This window comes from Rhodamnia argentea, chromosome 6 (assembly GCF_020921035.1).
Source record: "Rhodamnia argentea isolate NSW1041297 chromosome 6, ASM2092103v1, whole genome shotgun sequence".
Lineage (NCBI taxonomy): Eukaryota > Viridiplantae > Streptophyta > Magnoliopsida > Myrtales > Myrtaceae > Rhodamnia > Rhodamnia argentea.
This window is the reverse complement of record NC_063155.1, coordinates 17,772,624-17,794,813: the sequence shown is the minus strand read 5'-3', so window position 1 is coordinate 17,794,813 and position 22,190 is coordinate 17,772,624. Positions and strand designations below refer to the sequence as shown.

Here is a 22,190-nt window from a genome sequence, read left to right as displayed (position 1 = left end):
TATCTGATACTACGAGTCGCTTCGAGAGCATTATCAGAACGTAGGAGTTGCCGCAACGCATGAAAGATCTCCTCTTAATAGGATGATTTGATTCTCAGTGTTTTCCTACTCATCACGACAGTTTGCGTATGGTGGAGGTGGTTGTGTCGATGAGTATATGGGTGCCCAGGAATCAATGCTTAAAATGAATAAGAAAACTCAGAAAGGAATGGCAAGCCATGGATACATCCACATGCCGAATCGACGTCGCTTTGAAGTGCTTAGGAGAAATTCCAAGCCTTGATCCCTTTAATGTGAAACATATTCCTTGGAGAAGCTGTAATTTAGGATTGTGCTTAAAATGTCGAGTTTATGGGTCAATTCTGGAGGTTGTTGAACCATAAAATCATGTAGGAAACAAATTTTAGTCACAGCTTAAAAGCAAATCCTCTACACTTGATATAGCTCAGGGTAACGTAGCTTTTTTCACCTTGTCGTATTGTATTCTTCTTCTGTTTTAACTCTTACTGCAACTTTTTCCACCTTCAATTTCGAGTCTCAACTAAGACAGATCAAAAAGAGTTGCAAACGACAAAAGATGGGGTAGTAATGTTCACGTTGGGATCCAGAAGAATTGCAAGCAATAGCTAGGTTAATGTCAGTCTTCAGACATGTCTTCGGTTGCTCCATAATCGACACTTGACTTGGCCTAGGACTGGCTGGCTAACATAGTCCTTCATAAAACAGGGGAGTATGACAATCTGAAACAAAGAAAAAAACCTAGTCCCAACACGAAATGTGAATGCTATGGTGGAGAAACTGAAGTCTATAGGCCAATCAGCTGATCATAACAATCGCGCGGTTAGTCTGGAGAACAACATGGTTCGCCATTTAACAGCTCTGCGAAGTTATGGTGATGTGCCTGAAAAGCCTCCATTGCCTGTTAGTCAAACAGCATGAAGTTGGCGAAATCAAGGCTGCTCAACCCTCCTAAGTCATCAGGCTCCATTGCGTTGGTCAGGTCTAGCAACTATCTCAGGAGCAAAAGCTCCCAGCCTCTCCATGTTACTAGCAAAGCGACGCTCATGGATCAGTCCTCTAATAAGGCACAGAAGCATAGACAAAGCGCATGTCGTGCCAAAGAAGACCAGTGTAAGACCCAGGAATAAGATCATCTCTAGTCAGCGAGAATCAGATCATTTCAGTTCAAGCTCTCTGAAGCTCATACATCAGCAAAAACTGAGGCGGATGCAGCTACCGACTTCTCTCCGCGATTGAGAATAACATCGAAAGAGAGAAGATCTTTGTACTCCGTACTAACCGCGGGCTCTTTAGTAATTTGATTTAACGTCTTTGATAGCAACTGGCGCATACATGATGGGATTTCACACGGAAAAATCACACATATTCATCAACCGTGCGGAGTAGAATCATCCTCTCCCAAAACCAGACCCAGTATTTTATAGGCTCGCCTCAAATGAATTTTATTCATTATATCGGATAGCTTCATAAGCTACTTTATTCATGATCGCAGTTTCCCTGCTCATCCAACCGTAGGCGGTGCAATGACATTGCCCTTTTCATCGATCCAAACATAAACCCGGTTACAGCAATGATCGGTAAGCCCAACATCTTTTCCCACTATCGCCAGTATGACCGTCACGTACGGGTTGTCCTTCTCAATCACTGCCTTCGCTTTCTCCCCATTTTGCCCCACCAACTCAGGCCACTTAAAGCGATCTCCTTTCCCTGCATATGCAATCAATCGTTTATCGACATCAATCTCATATTATGTTATCATATTCAACTGATATTGCATTCCTCATCATCCATGCATACTACTAGATTTCCTATGCTGAAGAGCCCAAATGACTAGTGGCTCATAACACTGAAAAGGTCGGTGTAAATTAACAACATTGTAAGCTAGAAACAGAAAAATAAAAGGAACATAAGCCTTTTGGGGCGTACCAAAAGAGCATTCGCGATTATCACAAGGTGGATAAGGGTGTTTGATTATATCTGCCATGTCTCTGATCTTCCTTGTAAGAAACTAAGAAGTAAAATTTTGTGGAACTTTGTCATAGGGCCACCACTTTATGTACCCATTTTCGCATATGGTATGCAGTAAATGCTTTGACTGCTATCGAGAGCTCTAAAAGAAAATCCCTCGTAATCCGGTAAGTAAATCCTCGTCTAAGTAGAGCAAGTCATATGGCTTTAATGACTCTCATTAAGAGGGGAGGATTGCGCTGATGCTGTCTTCTAACAAGCAAAATCCGATTCTGTTTTTGAAAAAGCAAAGTAAGATCAAATAGTTTATGGTAAGACATCCTTTAAAATTCCACAAACATCCCACTAATTTCTAGTATGCGGTAGTCGGCATGTGTCCAATGTCGTTAAACTCGATGATATTCACTAACTTTAATGATGTCCTAGCTACGTTTGACATGACATTAATGACTTATCAAGTTTATGACATAACGAATAATACGACACGTAAAAATAATATGACAAAATGACATGCCGAACCATAGGATATGTCAAACTTTAATGACGTGGCAAAATATATGACATGACTAATCAATGCGACATGAAAATGACATAGTGATTATGCGACTAGGCCTAAACAACGTGCATATGTAAAATGAATGTGTTCAATCTACATGAATAGAATGTTCTAAACTATATGCAATCTACATGAATGAGATATTTTTGGTGTTTTGAATGGATTTTTTTTTTTTTTTATTTTTTTTGTAACAAATCAAATCATGCATGATCATTTATGAAAATATCTTCCGATTCGAATTAGATAACGGATTGGATCAAGGAATCAAATCTGGTGGTTAAGATTAGATATCTCGATCCCCGTGCCATCGAGACAAATCTCGGGGTCGAGATTAGTCCGAATTTGCACGTTGTTGGTAGGGAATCACCCCATAACTCGAATTGGTTTTCTAATCTAAAAATATGCCGAAGATGTCAAAAAATCCAAATAGGCAACTAATATATATTGCGATATCAACAGATAAAGTTTGCCTAACTGAAATATCAACACAATATTTGCATCAATTCAAAAACGAGAAATAAAATATGAATGAATTGGATTTTTACCCGATCCGAAACAATTTCAGATTTGTGGCCTCTCACTTAAACCCAATACGTCGCGGATGGAACTGATTTTTCGTGAGGATTCGCACGGCTTTGGAACCGCAACTCAATTTGGCTTGCTCATGGTGGACTTGCGGATTGGACCGGTTCGGATAGGGAGCTCGGCGCTTGAATGGTCGCAATGAATGATCTGCTAGGTTGTTGACTCGAACAAGCCCGGGTAAGAGAAGTAGCGACGGTACGAGGCGGTACAGGGCGAAATCGAGAGGCTTCGTGGTTTTATCAGCATGGATCCTTTTTGGCGTTAAATGCATATCCTGTTGAAGCCATAGAGGTGTTTATAGAGAAAACAATTGGCTGACTCCTCTCGGGCTTTCTTTTCTTTTTCCTCTAAGATAAAAAACTCTCTGAACATGGCTTCACTTTTTCTGCTCCTTCTATTACCGTCCAGCTTTCCCTCTAAACCTCGCTTGGACGACTCCTCCCCACTGACACTTCTCTCTTTTTTTCAAGGAAGTCTTCCCCCTCACTTTTCTGCTCTCTTTGTACCATCACGGCTTTTTTCCTATTCACCCTAGACGAGACCCCTCGCCGTTCTCTCTTTGTGCTTGTGCGGTTGTCGAGCCCCCCATGAAGAAGAACGTGAATGCCTTTTATAGACCGAGACGACTTGAGCTTCCTCAAAACAAATCAAATCTCTCTTCGTATCTTTTTTTTAAAGTACGGAGCTGTTGGAGCTGTTTTGATCCGAGGAGATTTTCCGAGAATTTCGACAAAGACCACTTGAGCTCTTTCAATACAATCTATTATGTTTCGCTCATATTGCCGCGAACATGTCTACGTTCATCACCGTTGGCCCATTCACGAGTATTGATCTTTTGCCGATATTTCTCCAACCGGATTCTCTTTGATTTTGAATATCGAAGATATGCTCCATCTCACCAGATTTTCAATGTTCTTTTTCCTATGGTTGCTTTCTTTCAACAATTTCCTGCATCAATCTTGAGCAAAATTAAATAGGTTCTGAATTGAACATTTAAGCATGTCCGCTACTAGTCCTAGTCTAAATTAAACTAGACTATATGAAAATGATTTGAATATTTTTTTCTAGGGACTAAAGTTAGTCCCTAATTTTTATGCAAAAATTCATGACTAAAGAGAATAGCCAAAATTTAGGTGTCAATACTTACCTGTGAAGTAGTTGACTTGAGAGGTGGGAAGGACAAAAACATTGGCCACAATAGTGAATCCAACCAATTTTGGGTTAATCGAAATCATAGCGGCTCCTTCGGCTCTTTTCACCTCTATATCTTGGTTCCATCCCCCATATCCACACACGACAATCTTCCCTTTCACTTCGCTGGTTCTCAATGCTGCCTCTTCGTAATGTTTCGTCCCTTATGTACCGTCAATCCTAGGATACACCAATGGCAATAAAGTTGAAGGAAAGGAGGGTCGATACATTGTCTCACCTTCGTACTCTGCTCTATTGCCGAGTTTTACGTTGGAGAGGATGTTCCTATCAATGTTGCTTGCCCCTATGGTGAGCATGCACGAAGCCACATTGGATACTATGACTGAGTAAGGACCAGAGCTCCCAGTGGTGGAGCCGATGAAAATGCCCCTTTGAATGGCTGTAAAAGTGGCCACAACCATGCAGTCCATATGGAGTGGAAGGGAGGGGTTGACGAGCGAGAGTGAAAGCACGTCGACACCATCCGTGAGGGCAGCATCAAATCCGGTGAGGAAGTCACCCTCAAAACAATATAATGCGTAACAAACATCTTAGATTGCCGGATGAGCATATGGATGCTAGAATTATCATAATGTGGTCTATATTAATTAATACTAATATATGGATTGGTCTAATAAAGTATGATATGTACTCTTAATATATGTTAATATGGGCTGGCATAGTGTAGGCCGAAGATGCATGACCCATGATGAGAGAGTATGTGTCGATACCTCTATAAAAGACATAAGTCCCTCCTCTAGCCATTTGGAATCAGAAATTTTCAGAATGCACCCCTTCATTCTGTGGTGACTCTCTCATTGGCCAGCAACAAATCAAAATGAATAGAGGAGAAGACTTGGTCTCGAGAATTGTTAACATTACGCATCAACATGGATTCCAAACCAGGCATGTTTACTAATCCTTTTACGTATGGCATGTATGTTTCTAGTTTTGATTATGGCCATCCCACACATATCACAATTTTGTGGTCTTACATTTGGTATTAGAGCCACCTAACCAAGGATAGAAACCATTCTGTTTTGATTTGTTTCGATCTATTTCAAATGCTTTCGTACAATGAAATTTATTTCTGATTACATATTCTGATTCTTCTCTTCGATACGAGAAAAATGAGTGGTCGTATGCATCCGGCGGATGCCGAAAACCACCGCACGGGGCTACACGTGCTACGGGGGTGGCTGCGCACGATGACCTTCGACAATCGTTTCTATTTAGGCCTATTTTTGCATTTTGGTTTGGTGAAATTAAGATTTGATCACACAGAAAGGGCATGAAGAGATAAGCGTTTTGAGTGGTTGCTGGCCACCAATGGCTGCCAGAAGTCACCGCACGCGCCCACACGCTCCGCAAGCATGGTTGCATGTGGGTGCCATTCGCCTATTGACAGGACCGTTGTGCTGACGTCATCCTCGCAATCCGAGTTTGACCTAGGCTTGACCCGACTCGTGGACCAATTCGACGATCCGTGACCTGACCCGGTGGTTGACCCATTGATCGGTTCGACCGGTCATCATTCAAACCGGTCTGACTAGTCAACAGTGAAACCGATTTGACCGATTTATATAGGACGCGCACAAACATTGCACGTGTGCGTGTGCTCCTTACGCACCGAACATTTAGGCGACGCGTGAGGGAGCGTCAGGCCTCCGATCACGGCGTGGTCGGGGGCATTGTGTTCGTATCATGCCCTTCTACATTGTGGTGTGTCCATATTACATGTTTGAAGTTCTTAGGGTTGGAAAAATGCATAAGAAACCCTACCATGCGTGTTTTTTTTGGGTCAAAACTTACGCGTGTTGTAAAGGGTATTTTTGCATTTTTTTCTTGTATTTCCATATGGTTTCGGAAATACAGTTGCTAGCTCATGTGCATCATCTGCAAATTTTACAAACTTTGTATTGAGAATGTGTTTTCCGATCTCATTAGAAAAATGTCAAGTGAGTACTCTAACTTGTACAGGGATTAGCTAACAACAAGCGAGAATTGATAATCCTCACTTTAATTAATCTTTACCGGTCTTTCAGGACATTTTACTTAATGGTTCAAAAGCCACAAGTAATACGACGGTTCGACTATCCCATATACTCATCGATGCAATGACCTTTACCATATGCAAACTACGGTGATGAGTATGAAAACTCGGAGAATTAAAATCACCCTATTAAAAGTAAATCTTTCATGCGTCGCTGCAACTCCTTCGTTACGATAATGCTCTTGAAGCAACTTGTGGATCTAGATATATAGAAGCCACTTGAAACAAGTTATTTGATGGGACCGGCCAAGATGTTGTAATACTCATGGCTGACACGATAATAGAGGTGTCAAATGGGTGGATCGGGTCGGGTTTGGATTCGGTCGAATATGGTTTGATCCATATTGATCCATTTAACCCTTTTTGACCCATTTTCATACAAAACAAATTTTATGACCCATACGCGACCCAACCCATATCCAACCTATACCCGACCCGATTCGATCCATATTATTTAAATACTTATATATTTAACCTAATTACAAAATATTTGTTTCATCAAAATTAAAAAATGTAAAAATTGTTTCGCCGACCACTCGCCGTTGCCACCGTGGCCCACCCACCGCCTTCGTCCGCCCGCCCACAACCACCAACATGGCCCGCTCACCATGCCTCTACCGCACCACTTGCAAGATATTGTCCGCTTTGGAGTGCAGAACAAGGCTCACCAACTCCTCACGGTTTTGTTTCTCCGAGGGCCGCCCATACGGTCCCCAAAAAACGCGTCTTCCAAGTTTAGGAGGAAGACCCAACACATATAAACCATCCCAAGACCTTCTCCCTAAGCAATGTAGGACAAAGAGTCATGCACACCCCTTCTCTTTGGGGATGTTACATACTCCCCCTTTTAGCCGCACAGTGTCCCCGATGTGCCCTTAGTAGCACCAGCAAGCGCCCGGTGCGGTCCACACATGCTGTCGAGAGTTGGCTCTGATACCAACCGCAACAGCTTGGGCACACCGCACCTCCACTGCAAGTACCCCGGAAAACCCTAAGCAATGTAGGACAAAGAGTCATGCACACCCCTTCTCTTTGGGGATGTTACATACTCCCCCTTTTAGCCGCACAGTGTCCCTGTTGTGCCCTTAGCAGCACCAGCGAGCGCCCGTTGCGGTCCACACATGCTACACCACTTGTAACTGTTGTGCCCTTAGCGGCACCCGCGAGCGCCTGTTGTAGCAGCACCCGTGAGCGCCCGTTGCGGTCCACACATGCTACACCACTTGTAACCGTTGTGCCCTTAGCAGCACCGGCGAGCGCCTGTTGCGGTCCACACATGCTACACCACTTGTAAGATATTGTCCGCTTTGGAGTGCCCGTTGCGGTCCACACATGCTACACCACTTGTAAGATACTGTCCGCTTTGGAGTGCGGCACAATGCTCGCAACTCCTCACGATTTTGTTTCTTCGAGGGTCACCCATATAGCCTCCAAAAAACGCGTCTTGCAAGTTTAGAAGGAGGACCCAGCACATATAAACCATCCCAAGAACTTCTCCCTAAGCAATGTGGGACAAAGAGCCATGCACACCCCCTTCTCTATGGGGATGTTACACGAACAAAATCGGCAAAGCATAGAGGCGTTGACTATGGACATCGCTCAAACTAGAAGCTAAGGTTCAGGGTCATCCTTGGTGTTGGGCTCCGGCGAAAGAGAACTGAATGAGCGCAGAGCACGTTAGGCTCTTTTGATAGTAAAGCAGGGCGAAACAGAGCAACCTTCAGCGTTCTGCGATGACGGCGGAGCTTCAACAACTGCACGTGACCTCTGGTGGCATTGCAAGTAGAGAAATGTCGAAAAGTCAAAGTTGATTCTTTCGCAACAAAAATCAAAACAAGCCAAAGGAATCACTTGTCCATGAGATTTATTAGAAATACTAGTGATTTGTTGAGGTACTGCAAACAGAAATGGGTTCGAGCACGGGGAGAGATGGAAGGGCGATGATTGGAAGAGAGCCTTGAGGTTATTGAAACAAACCAAAAATTAATTTGAAGCTTGCGGTCGTCAGGGTGGTCGAGACCGTCGCACTCGGAGGTCGCGGCGTTGTGGCTCAAAACTTCAGCTGCCATTGCCGCCGTGCCAGCCTGAAGCTTGAGCGGCCATGGCTACTGCAGCGTTGTGAGGGCAACGGCGGGCACAGTAATGAGACTCCAAGGAGAGAAGAGGCTGAACACAGTGAACAGTAATTTCATTTTTTCTCCGTCAGTTTCCTTTTTTTTTTTTGACATGTGACGTGGCATTTAAACGGTAATTTGGTTTTCCTTTTTTGAAGTGTGAAATGGCACTTAAACGACAATTTTGATAGCATGTTAATGGCTGGCAGATTTGGTACTTGAATAAAAGCTGAAGGTTTTTCTTGAGATAAAAAAAAGTTTTGGATAAAATTGGAATTGAATTTGAAGTTTAGGATTTTTCATGGAATTAGGCCCTGCAAAAATATAGGTCATGGGTCGAAAATGGGCCGAATATGGGTTGGATTAAAACCCGTATTTGAATAAGATTTATAAGCCTAGATTCGTATTTGACCCATTTTTTTTTTTTAATTTGTGGAACCCATATTTGATCTAAATAAATAAAAGTCGGTTAAAAAGTGGATCAAAGACCTATATGGACACTTCTACCCAATAGTGATATGCACAAGCTGATCATATCTCCATTCCGGCTTCTGTATAAATAGAATTAGTCGCGGATCACAAACCAGGCCATTACCAACACTTTGAATCCGCATTCAAGACTAAGACCAACTATGGCGTTCATTCATCTCCTCTGCCTAATTGTTTTGTTTTCTATTGTCCACCCCAAGTTCTCTCTTCCCGATGGCCTGTCATCTCCAACTCAATTGGAGAGCAGCGACTTGCGAACCTACATTGTATAGGTCAGTCCCCTCGATAGCCATGACCCTTCTGAGTTGGGAGATCCCGAGTCCTAGTACCGTTCGTTTTTGCCCCTAGAATCTACGGCATTAGAGAACCAGCAATGCGTGCTTTACTCTTACCGGAATGTGATGACTAGATTCGCCGTGAGGCTGACTCCGGATGAAGTCACTATGATACAGCAGGAGCCCGGATTTGTGGCGGCTCACCTGGAACAAGTATATCACCTCCAAACAACACACAGCCCCCCGTTCCTGGGTTTACCACTGAATTAGGGATCTTTCAATAGCTCCACTATGGCGAAGGGAATTATCATTGGCGTGATGGATTCTGGAGTAACACCTGATCACCCTTCATTCAGTGGAGCTAGAATGCTGCCTCCAGCAGCTAAATGGAAGGAGAGGTGTGATTTCATGCCTTCCCAATGTAATAACAAGTTGATCGGCGCAAGGACCTTCAACAGTTCAGCAAAGAAAAATATGACCAGGCCACCGACGGACCATTTTGGGCACGGCACTCACACTGCCAGTATGGCGGCTGGTGCTTCTGTGATACATGCTAATCTGCTTGGGATGGCTGAAGGTACAACAGTTGGCATGGCTCCATATGCTCATCTGGCAATCTACGATGTGGGTTCATAACTCCAATGTTTTGAGGGTAACTTGCTCGCCGGATTTGATGCTACCCTTGTAGACGGTGTCACGTACGGGTTGTCCTTCTCAATCACCGCCTTCGCTTTCTCTCCATTTTGTCCCACCAACTCAGGCAACTGGAGGCGGACTCCTTTCACTGCATATGCAATCAATCATTTGTTGACCTCAATCTCATATTATATTGTCATATTCGACTAGTATTGCATACCTCATCATCCACGCACACTACTAGATTTCCTATGCTCAAGAGTCCAAATGACTAGTGGCTCATAACACGAAATAGAAGTTGGTGTAAATTAACAATATCGTAAGGTAGAAACAGAAAAATCAAAGGAACATGACCCTTTTGAGGCTTACCATCACAGTATTCACCAGCAACGCAAGGTGGATAAGGTTGTTTGGTCAGATCCCCCATGTCTATGACCTTCCTTGGAAGAAAGAAGTAAAATTTATGGAATGTTGTCGTAGAGGGGGTGGCCCATTATATACCCATTTTCGCATATTAGCAATCAAAGCTCTAAAAGAAAATCTCTCCTAATCAGGGCAAGTAAATCCTCATCCAAGTAGAGCAAGCAATATGACTTTAATGACTCTCATTAAGATGGGAGGATTGCGTTGATTCTATTCGCTAAAAAGCAAAATCTGACTCTATTTCCGAAAAAGCAAAGTAAGGTTAAATAATTTATGGTAAGACATTCATTAAGATCCTCAAACATCCAACTAATATCCAGTATGTGCTAGTCGACATGCGTCCAATGTCCTTAAATTCGATGAGATTCACTAGTTTTAGTGAGCACGGGGTTCAACGGTGCATGCACCTTATATTAACAAAGGCATCTAATATTAATGATGACCCCCCTCCCCGACAAATATGCGGTGATCATGGCGGCATACAGATTTATGCTCTTAAAATTGGCCCGACACGAAACGAATATGAGAGAGGGAGAGAGAGAGAGAGGAGTGGTTTCGAGGGTTTAAGCAAGGATGGTAATTTGTTCCTACTTAAGTAAAGATGGTTTTGCAAGGTAAATCTTTCGAAGGGCGTTTGAAAGATGAAGCAAAAAAAGAAGGGCTAAATGTCGGTCCAACCTACCTAGTACTAAGGACAATAGCTTTGTTCGTCCGGTCCAAGTAATGCACAACTTCTTCTTCCGGTCCGAGTTGTGTATGCCTGAATGGTAGATCCTACTTGGCATTTCCATCTCAAATGAAAAAATAAAATAACATGAGTAACTTGAATCTGCACACACGACAATCAATGAGTGGATTTGCTACATTTCACGCGGCACTCAATAGAAAAGGCAGCTCGTATTGCAAGACAAGAAGGGCAAGGATTTGGGGAAGATCGAAATCTAAGACGAGTAATTGGCTCGCTATGATCGGCTATTATTACTTAAGCGGATACAAACATATGGAAGGTATGGAATAATTAAAACTTATACGGGCTTCGACACTTGAAAAAGTATATAATTCCAATCGAAGAGTCACTTTCCAGCATTCGGCATAAAAAACTATGATCGATTGATGCTAAGTCAAGCTAAAAAATTTAAAAGATCGCTTATCAACTGATAAAAAGGCTGTCACGTGGAGATATAACCCGAGTTGCTTGCGTAATAATAAAATAAGCGCTCGATTCCAAAAAGAAATTAATTTATGAAAATAAAATTGGAAAATAAAGAGGGGGTCAAAGAAGTTTTATTGGCTTTTGGAATTATGTGATGGGTGAAACTTGGTCGCTTTAAAGGAAAATTTTACGTAAAGGGCTGAAGTGCGCTTATTTTTTCAAATAAGAGCTTAAAGTAGATTTTGTTTTATATGAAAGCTCAAAGTGGCCATATTAGTATCAAACAAGGACATGAACTAGCCATAACAGTTTGAAATAAGGGCCTAACGTCGACCAGCTGAATATTAGGACCGGTAAAGGACGTTTTCCTCCGGAGACAATTCCAATTCTAATTCTAAATTATTCTTTTTTGTTTCTTTTTTCTCATTTCTACTTTTTTTCCTTGCTTCGGGAAAGCAAGGGCCAGGTGACCCTCACTAGTTATTGGGCGAGGGCTTGCAAGCCCTTGCCGGCTGTGGGCAAGGCCTTCCCAGTGACCTTCGAAACAAAATCTAATTCCGGTTCTTATTTGGAAAAAAATAAGAATATTTTATGTCTTTATTTGAAACAATATCAACTTCAAATCTTTATTTGAAGGTCACTTCAAATTGCTAACGAGAAAATGAATATGCCTAGAAGAAAAACACATTATAACCTTTTCTTTTTCGGAATGTTTTGACAAAACAAGTTATTTTAGAAGTTTTAACAATTCAAAATTTCGCAAAGTGAAGAAATTAAATATGCAAAATTGCGAAGAAATTATAGGCGCGTGAGAAACCGACGGATAAGACATCGCTCGCGCACCTCCCGCTCTCCCATACCGGAAGCTCAAAAAGGAGCTCTTAAATGCAGTGCGTCAATGGCGACGCCAATCAGTATCCACCCCCTCGCGCGCGTTAGCACGGCGTCTTCCTCGCCTCGCTCTCTTCGGCGGCGCCCGACGGCGCCGGAATCGGCACGAAAGAAGCTCTCCTGCTCGAGGTGCGCACTGTCCCCACCGGAATGGCGGGAAAGCAGGCGATCGCTTTCCTTCTCTCTCCTGCTCGCTCACCTGATCGTCGTCCCGGACCGTACGCCCCTCTTCATCTTCGGACTCCGAGTGACTTGTTTCTAAGTTCATCAATCTCAGATGGTTAGTAATTTAGCGAAGTTAGGCTAAGCTAAATGTGGCATTTCGTTGATTTTGGTGCCTAATTCGACGAGTGAACTCAGGATTCATCGTGTTATGGCGTCTTGGCGTGTCGTTTTGGCATAGCTTTAGTGTCTTAGGTGATCTGTGGCCGATTCGGTTTTCATGGTACTAGAACCGAATTCAAAAGCGTTTCGGAGGCCATTGAATAGTCTTTGAACGGAGTGTTAACTCTAAATATGAAATATATGAATTGCATTATCCTTGTGATGAGATCCTATTGAAGTGTTTTAGAGAAATGTCTCTTTTGTATTAGTTATTGCGGATGGGTAACACAGGAAAACCCCTTGTAGTAGTAGGGCTTGCGACATTCCTTCAGGGCTTAGTTTTAACAATTGGTTTCTTGTACAAGTTATCATTTCGCCTTTGGTTATACTGTGATGCAAGTTATAATGGGAATTCAGAGCACATCATTTATTTGATGCAATCAATTGTGTTGATGGTGATTACACCGTGAAGTTATCTTCAGTTTGAAAATTGAAGCAAGATCTATGAATGCGGTTAAAAGTTGCTTTATTGACAGTTAATTCTGGTTTCCTGCTTAATGCAGATGCTATTGCAGGCAGCTTCATGGATAATTATGTAAAGAAGTAAGTTGGTAAACTCTCAAGGGATGTTTTTTGTCAATTTATTATAGGGTGCTAGAGTTTGATACTGATCCTTCTTAACGTACAATGAGCAGAAAAAGGCTTGACCCACTAGAGGCTTATGTGCCGGCCGTAATATTAAGTCAGCTGCAGATTAAAGATTTAGGTAATCTCGAGTTTTCTCACTTAACTTTTCTCCTTTTATCGGTAGTTGAGAGCATCCCTAATTACGTACATCACCAATAGTCTCTTTTTTCATAATTGAGCTGCCTTATATTTTCTTTGCCATACACATTCCATATTTGCCTTTCTCTCTGCATAGTAGAACTGGGCTTTTTCAGTCAAATTAGACAGATTGGTCCTCACTTAGCAATGCCAATATTGCAGAGAGAACTCTGGAAGCTGAGAAGCCCGAGTTTGCTATGTGTCGATCACTCTTACGCTCTGGGCCAGCAGCATCTCTTCGCATTGACATTCGAGCAGTAAGTTGAGGATCTTCTGAGGTCTTGGCTGATCTCCTCTGTGCATGCAATAACTTGTTTCTTTCTTTCTCACTTTCATTAAGCCCTTCTTCTAAGTACCAGCGACAAATCAATCTTTTGACCAATGCCTGATGCGTACAAGGAATTGATTTTTCATTTATTTAACTTGACTAAGACAGATAACCAGTCTATTGAACAACTCTTTTGAGAGAGCCAATGAAGTGGAGTGTATGATAGGATAGACAAGGTCTTGTGATTACAGAGTTGTGTTTAATTAAAACATGGTTGATTGACTGTCCAAGTGCTTATCCGAATTGTTTCATCAGGCTTCCTAACTAAATTGGTTTGTGTTGTACTATTCTCTCTTTTGACTCTCATTTTGTATCTATTTTGACAAAACACTTATGTGAGTATTTATATCAGACTAATGGTGGTTGTGTTAGCATTGTTTTTCATGCTCATTTTCCATGCACACATTGAGTTCCTAAGAGCTTTGGAAATTTTCTTCGGAACAATAGGTTGCACAGTATGCTTCAGATGCTGGGAATGGTAAAGCTGCTTCCAATGATGTTGATCAATGTCTCAGGTACTTCATTTAAAACTTTGGCCACATATACTTTTAATTCTAGTAGTAGTGGAGTTAAAGTAATGTTGCTGCTGTTTTTGTATAATGGTGAAGTGGCAAGCTGTTATCAGTGAGTTCATACTTTGTCTTTATTCTAGGATGTGGTGAGCCTTCTTGTTAGAGATTATTTTGGAATCCTTTTGCTTGCATGTCCGCATCATGTCCAATCTATGCAGGGTATGATGACGACTGAATTTTCTAACAGATTGTCAGATTTCCATCTTCTTCATGAAAGATTTATTGCTGTAATGACTCTCATGAAGAAGATAGAAATCTGACAATCTGGGGATAGGAAGTGCTTTATGGGTTGCAAACAATGCACTTAAGCCAGCATATGCAACCACATTTTGTTTTTAGTGAACAATATTTCAAGAAAAACAGCATGGTGTTATCCTCAAGACAAATACTTTTCTTGCTTCCATTGTGTTAAGGCAAAGCTTCATTTGGGAGAAGATATTTAAGTCCTAACTGTGAGAAACTTAGTCCTGCCTGAGTTTTCATTCCAGAGAATGATGCTGCTATATCTCCCTCAAAAGAAAACTCTTGATTTGGGATAGAACTTTGGTTCCTTATTCGAGACTTGAGACTGCGATACACGGGTTAAATCCAAGTTCGGAGGTAATGCGTATTTACTATTTATCACTTGAACATCTCTCGCCTTATCGACTGGTCCCTTCGTAACAGATATTGTTATATGATTATCGCAAATGGGAGTGAGGATCATTTTAAGAAAAATTTCTTTCTTGTAGAGCCTTGGAAGAACTTGATTCCTTGCTTCTGCGTGCATCAAGAAATGAACCAGACGCCTCGGTAAAATCCATGAAAGCCAAGATAGAAGTTGCGGTTGATGCACTGGATAGGTATTACTTCATCTCTTTTCTGTTAAAAAACACACAGGCTTTTTTCTCTGGAAACATGTTATTTTGCATTAAAATGGTTGAGTCTAAACTTTTAGTTCTTCCATTTACAGTCTCCTCCAGACTGTTCCCCAAGACGTGTTGGACAAAAGCAAGGCTGCAGCAGATGCATATAGGATACCAAGAGACGTGGAACCAGAAATACTAGACCCTGAAATCAAGCAGTTGGAATCAATCTTGTGATTGATGAACTACTGCGTTTTCCTTTACTCAGCATCATGTGATAATACCTTCCTCTGATACACTCAAAATTCAACTAGACATCCAAACTTTTACCCTACGTATTATTCAGTTTACGAAATTGGCAGTTCCTCGGTTCATGGTAGTCCAGTGTACCATTCCCGATGAAATTCATATAATGTCAAATGAGCAGTTCTTAGTTTCAGCCTTTTGTGTTGAAGTATCATGACAAGATAGGGTCCAGCATAAGAGTTTTAACTATATTTAGACTCTGGAAACTAATTCTCGATGCCTTAATGCGGTACCATTTCCGAACATTCATTTGGTGTTTCTCACTGGTAACTCCGTCGTACCCTTGTTCCTCGAAGAAGGGTGGCAGGAGGTGCCTGTGTTGTAGAGTTGTTGCTTGATTAACTATCAATCGAATCGGATCTTCCACATGCTGAAGCACATTGCATCAATCTTGAAGCCCTTAATGGCAGCTCAAACTGCCATAGTTAAGATGACTAGTTCAAAAGTATGTGGACTGTCGTTTATTCTCCAGTCACATGTTAGGACTATGGATCTCTTCATGTTCTACAGGATCTGGCTAGAGCAGCTCTGGTGATTTTCTCTTTAGGCATCAATTATCTGCACTATAATTAGCAGCAATCATATTCTTTTTATTCTCCCAAGATGCGTAGACCATTGTCTTCCCTCGTTACAAGAAAGATCCACTCGCCAACATCACACATGCCCTAATAATAGAGAAACAAACCTCGAAATGTGCATTCAACGTCAGTCTAAGACATACTGTCTAGGTAATGATGTTCACTAATTGCGTCCCTGGCTCTTTTTTTTTTTGGAAAAACTATAGTCTAAGAAATAAACCTTAAATTATATGATTTTTAAAACTTTTTATTCCTTCCAAGTAACAGACGACAAAGCTTTCCGGATCGAATGTGCATGTAGATATACCGTTAACACATGCTGCTTTTCCAATAGGACAATCTGAATTATTCTTCTTCACCAATCTGACTCGTATGATTTTTTTTTCTTTTTTTAGGATTGTAGATTCTGCACACCTGTAGTAGTTGATTTCCCGTAGAATTCTTATTCCTGTGTATTCCAAACCAAATCGCTATGTTCCATTCAGGACTAAGTGAAAGACAAAAACAAAGAATCAAAAGCGCATTGCATTACCTGTGCCGTGAGAATGACCCAGTCCTAATGAATTTTGATTTGTACAGTGAGTTCTTTAATATAATCGTGTAGAAGAAGAAAAAGAAGTTTTTTCGAAAATTAAAGAAGAATCTTATGATGAGAATCTTGCAGTCCACATCTTGGAGCCGAATGTGTGAGAACCACACGATTTCAGAAAATATAAAGGCTCCGTTTGTTTTGGGGAAAATAAATCATATGCGAAATATTTTCGTAAAAAAAAATTCTTATGTGTTGCTTGAAATAATGGTCAATTGAAAAGATTTTCATTATCGACGGCAATATATATTTAAACATTTCGTGAGTAATTAAATTATTTTTCGTTCATTTTTATAAGCAACACAAGTTATTGTTTTTAGGAACACGCTTTTCAAATATTTTCGAAATGTTAAAATTGAATTCAACCCAAACAAGATAATTCAATTGTGTCTATATCTATATTATATCCGGAGATTTACCAGACATAATATATAATATTTCAAATCGATCTTCATTCTATCCGACCTTTATCCTATCCGCCCTTATTCTATCCAATCAAAAAATTCTCGGACGACCGAACGCGGCTATCGATTTGTGCACCCAGATCAGGATTTGGGCCCCAATCTGCCAACCAGCGGCAGAAGACCCAAGTGGGTTTCAGTGACCTATCAAGCAAAAAGCAATATAGAAAGGGTAATAATTATGAAGCCTGAGGCCCTGACCCAATCTGGGCACCCTTAGGCTATGGACAAGAATACAGGATAAAATAGCATCACAAGACACGGAATTCTGTGACCCAGGAATGACGATCGTGCCGTTGAATTTGTGTCCATGCCCTTAGAGAAATTTGCGTACACACACATATATAATATTATTAAAAAAAATCTTGAATCTTTTAATTTAATCAATTTAGTCATGAATATTGTATCGATTTGCCGATGTGATCCTTCCGTCAAACTTTGATCAAGGATTGTCTACGAAGAAGTCGGCTACCCTATGTGACACGGCTAATCTTGACATGGACAATTTTAATAAATCTTTTGTTAGAAATATGAATATATTTCTTTTAATTGATCCCGATTGATATTTTGCTACTTTAGATAATCATGAGGTAAAACCTATAAATATGCTCATGTACTGTTTATCTCAACTTTGTATAATCTAAGGAGTGTAACTATCGAGTCCGATTCTAACAACGCGCGTAGGGCCTAAAAGAATATGGTTAATACCATGAAAAAACTCAAAAATAGTATATATGTGTCGAATTTACCCAAAATTAATTTATTGACCATAAAAAATCTCAAACCGATACATTTGTGATAAATTTACCCCCCCCGTTAGTTTCTGTTAAATTTTACCGTCAAATTACCAAGTTGAATGACACGTGATAGTTGACGAGTATACCAATTTGAAGTTTTTACCTTCCTTTATTACATGTGTGCCAATTTAGGGTCTTTCATGATATTATCTAATATAACGAAAGTAATCGATGGTAAATATATCACAAGTGATCAGTTTAGGATTTTTGGTGATCAAAAATTTAATTTGAAGTAAATTCATCACAAGTTCATCAGTTTGAAGTTTTTTGTTATAAAAAAAATTAGCTTAGAGCAAATTTATCATAAGTATGCTAATTTTGAATTTTTCGTGGTGTATTTATCGTAAGTATTCTCAACTTTTCACTCTAATATCTTTCGTGAATATTTTTTCTTATTTTTTTTCTTCTCTGAATTACTTTTTTTTTTCTAGGACAACTCAACCCTGAAAAGAATATCACGTGCAAGACATCATCACTCGATGTATATAATTCGAGGAACACATCTCTGAAAACAATGTATATAATTCGAGATTCACAGGATTCGATGACGAATTTGACTCTGATTTTGATCTGTAATTTGACTCTCTCGTTGTCCTTTTGCATTGCCCTGCTCTTTTGCTTCTTTGATCTCATCATCACACTTCGGGGGTGGGGTCCAATCTTTAGCGAACAACAACGGGACACATCACATGCACTAATGCCTTCTGATTTTTGGATTATTCCTTTGGATTTTGCTAACCAGTAAAAGTTCATGTACGGACGAGTGGCATTGCATAAGGATGTGATTGATGGAATACACGGACATAGTCGAGAAGATACATCGGATCATGTGATTTTCCAGGACCTAATGTGGATTTCATTGAATTCTCGATCCAATTTGGAATATCTTTGGAAGAAATTAGGTAAATAGCGTAAACCTTGGAGAGAAGTTATAGGCGTTGAACCTGCGTTAAGTAGCTAGTGTAGCACTACTTAATCGCCATATAATTGTGGTTTCTACTCCGGTTTCTTGTTCTACGTATGGGTCGCGAGATTGTTGATGTAGCGTTTCCTTACTTACAATTAAACTTGTCAAACGGGTGAGTCGGATAAAAAATGATATGATCCAAATATACCCATTTAGCCTTTTTTGAACCTTTTTTTTTTACGCAATGCAAATTTAGTGACCCATACATGATCAGAATTATATTCCTAAAACACTTTCATATTTAATACAATCTTAAAAATCTCATATCCAAATTGAGATGAGAACGTGAAGTGAGTGAGCGCGAGATCGAGATCGAGAGAGGACGAGAGAGAATGAAGAGACTCATAAAGACGGGTTGGGTCTAAGTAAGTTATCAACTTATTTATAATCTATTTACGCGACACTTTATGACTCGTTTATAAGCCTATTTAAACTCATTTATGACTCATTTATTGAACATAACTAATCGTTATAACAACTCATCCCGTCATATATGAGTTAAGAAATTGGTTTATGACAAATTCAGACAGGTTACACACAACAATACAAGAAATCTAGAGAGAGAGTGTGTGTTTTAAAGAGAGATGATCTTAAGAAGACTTACATTACTCAAATGAAGGGGGGCGATCCAAATTAGGGAGTGGGACCTCTGATTGCAACTGTATGTTTTCCTTGTTCTAGTAGTGGAGATTCCATATCCCCATTCACCAGTTACCCGCACTATTTACAAGAACGCTCTAGAGTACGTGTGTATATTTCCATATGCTCTAAGACACAGAAGATTCTAGGCTTGCTCGATCATCCTGGACGCATTCCGATCCATTGTGCCTTGAAACCTCTGGTCTGTGACATAAGGCTAGTGACACTTTGATTTCAATCCCATTTGAGCTGAGGAAATCATCCATTCCATCCTGACCCCTATGGTACGAATGTCAATTCAATAATAATTTTTTCAATTTTACCCTTTTTTTGTCAAAAAGATAAATAGTATTACTGATAATTCGAGTTACAAAATTTCAATTTAGTCTTCTCCATCAATTTCAGCCGAAATCGTCGGCTTGGCGGCGTGCCACACGTAGAACGGACTAAGATGATTGGACCATCAATAGTTTCTGGCAAAGATTGACCGTGAGGATTATATCGAAATTTCGAGCACAAATTTAGAACTAAATTGACAAAACTAAAATGTTTAGGATTAAGTTGGCATCTGCAGGATATGTTTAGGACTGATTGAGTAATTTTACCAGTTTCATCCCATCAATCAAGTATCCCAAGGGAATGCAGGAGCATTTTAGGTTTGCCTGACCAGTCATAAAAGAATGACTAGCTCTTCCAATTCTCTGTCTCATCTTATCACATTCTCTCTCATCCCATTTGGGTGCCAAACCCCATATGAAACCTACATAATGCAGCAAACCTCAGACAGTCAAAAGACACAAAAAAAAAAAAAAAAAAAGGGAATGTGAGCTCTAGCAAAGAGGACCAAGTCTGTACAAGATTCTCCCTCCCTTACTTTCTTCCTTTTTCTCAAATCACAGACCGCATAGAAAGGAAAAGGAAAATGAGAAAAATCGCTTGCTCAGAACCCTCATACAGTCATACACAGACTCCCAAGCTCATCTGTAATTGGTTAGTTGGAGTTCCTCAAGAAAGGTAGCTGGATAGATAGATACAGGGGACCCCATTTCCCTGCACCCTGCAATGCACGCACAATCACACATCATCAATTCTTCTTCTTCTTCTTCATCTTCTTCTGCTTCTCTCTCTCTCTCTCTCTCTCTCTCTCTATATCAGAGACACAGGCACAAGTCTTCATATTCAGTGCTTGAGTTGGGGTTTGCTTGTGCACACTAAGCATGCCAGTGGCACCAGCAAGAAGTCAGTTCTCAAAGAGAGAAGCTAACAGAGGAGCATGGACTTCAGAAGAAGACCAAAAGCTAGCTCGAGTGATAGAAACCCATGGCCCAAGAAGGTGGAAGCTAGTTGCAGCCAAAGCAGGTATATATTTTTGTTACATTGCTTAATGCAGTGTCCCATTACATTCGTAGTCACTAGATAATGTTTGCTTTTTGAGGTGATTTGGACTCATGTTGAATTTGAATTGGATTTTTCTGTTTCCGGTGTAGGCCTCAATAGATGTGGGAAGAGCTGCAGATTAAGATGGCTGAATTATTTGAGACCCAATATCAAGAGAGGCAATATCTCAGACCAAGAAGAGGACTTGATTCTCAGGCTTCACAAACTCCTGGGAAACAGGTGGACTTTCCCAACAGAATCATTGCTTCTTGCAGCTGATTATCCTCTGGCTGGAATTCAATGACTCACTGAGTTCAATTTGTTTCCTTTCTTTTGCAAACTACTTCAGGTGGTCCTTAATAGCTGGAAGGCTGCCAGGCCGGACCGACAATGAGATCAAGAACTACTGGAACTCTCATTTGAGCAAAAAGATAAAGCAGAAGGAGAACCAAAGTAAATTCCCAGAACGAGATCAGTCTCAAGACTTGAAGAATAGCACGGCGGCAATGCATAGCTTGGCGGGCGACAACGGAGGGACATCAAGGAAAGACGAGGAGATGAAGCCCGACTTCTCCGGGGATGGATTCCTCGACAGCTTCAATGAGGGTCCTCTGAATTTGGAGTGGATGAGCAGATTCCTGGAAATGGACGAAAGTTGGTTTTCATTTGCTTAAACTGTGGAGTTTTTTCTTTTCCTGATTTATGATAAGCAATGATGGGGAAGTCCAGCATTTAGATTCTACCACCCCATAATGCAATGGTATATTCCAGGCAGGGATTTACATAGATGTTGGAGTAATTTAGGGGGCAATTGCCAAGAATGTCAATTTTTTGGTGATACCTCTTGGCAAATCTTGGATAACATGTCGGTGGTGTTTAACAGGTCTAAGGATGGATCATTTCTTATATTTTTGCAGAAATTTCTTGAAGTAAAAGGAAAAAAAGTCACATTATCAGGCTGCTCTAGAAAATGACTGCATGTCATATTTGCATGTGTTATTTCCTCTGAAGACTCAAAAAAGTATCAGAAAAGTCTCTCAAAAAGTTAGCTCAATTGTAAACTGAACCAGCATTAGTTTATGCTGAAGCTGTCTATCTCTAACCAAAGTCAGAACAATGTGCTATTTTCACAATTGTATAGTGTTTCCATGATGGACATGAAATTATGATCTCAGCCATGCACTAGTTTGTGCCGATTTCGACCGTAACAAATCAAGACAAGTAAAC

The 22,190-nt window shown here is 40.7% G+C and overlaps 2 protein-coding genes across 2 annotated transcripts; both read left to right on the top strand.

Annotated features, from left to right (window-relative positions):
• Positions 1-12,282: 12,282 nt before the first annotated feature.
• On the top strand, positions 12,283-15,686 carry LOC115751733. The gene is made up of 7 exons (XM_030689700.2): positions 12,283-12,573; positions 13,243-13,282; positions 13,375-13,445; positions 13,667-13,761; positions 14,280-14,347; positions 15,136-15,246; positions 15,357-15,686. The coding sequence occupies exons 1-7, from the start codon at positions 12,363-12,365 to the stop codon at positions 15,484-15,486; spliced, it is 726 nt and encodes a 241-aa protein (XP_030545560.1). The 5' UTR covers positions 12,283-12,362; the 3' UTR covers positions 15,487-15,686.
• A 4,879-nt stretch (positions 15,687-20,565) lies between these two features.
• Positions 20,566-21,843, top strand: LOC115729624 (transcription factor MYB4-like). Its single transcript, XM_030689688.2, has 3 exons — positions 20,566-20,945; positions 21,074-21,203; positions 21,313-21,843. Exons 1-3 carry the CDS (start codon positions 20,804-20,806, stop codon positions 21,635-21,637), a joined length of 597 nt encoding a protein of 198 aa, XP_030545548.1. The 5' UTR covers positions 20,566-20,803; the 3' UTR covers positions 21,638-21,843.
• The last annotated feature ends 347 nt before the right edge of the window (positions 21,844-22,190 follow it).

What these genes read in the sequence shown, in the direction of transcription:
- LOC115751733 (XM_030689700.2), top strand. Translation starts at nt 12,363, where the DNA reads ATGGCGACGCCAATCAGTATCCACCCCCTCGCGCGCGTTAGCACGGCG. An exon ending in ATGGATAATTATGTAAAGAA is followed by an intron (nt 13,283 to 13,374) that starts GTAAGTTGGTAA and finishes TACAATGAGCAG; the next exon opens with AAAAAGGCTTGACCCACTAG. An exon ending in GCTGCAGATTAAAGATTTAG is followed by an intron (nt 13,446 to 13,666) that starts GTAATCTCGAGT and finishes CCAATATTGCAG; the next exon opens with AGAGAACTCTGGAAGCTGAG.
- LOC115729624 (XM_030689688.2), top strand. Translation starts at nt 20,804, where the DNA reads ATGCCAGTGGCACCAGCAAGAAGTCAGTTCTCAAAGAGAGAAGCTAAC. An exon ending in GCTAGTTGCAGCCAAAGCAG is followed by an intron (nt 20,946 to 21,073) that starts GTATATATTTTT and finishes TTTCCGGTGTAG; the next exon opens with GCCTCAATAGATGTGGGAAG. An exon ending in CACAAACTCCTGGGAAACAG is followed by an intron (nt 21,204 to 21,312) that starts GTGGACTTTCCC and finishes AAACTACTTCAG; the next exon opens with GTGGTCCTTAATAGCTGGAA.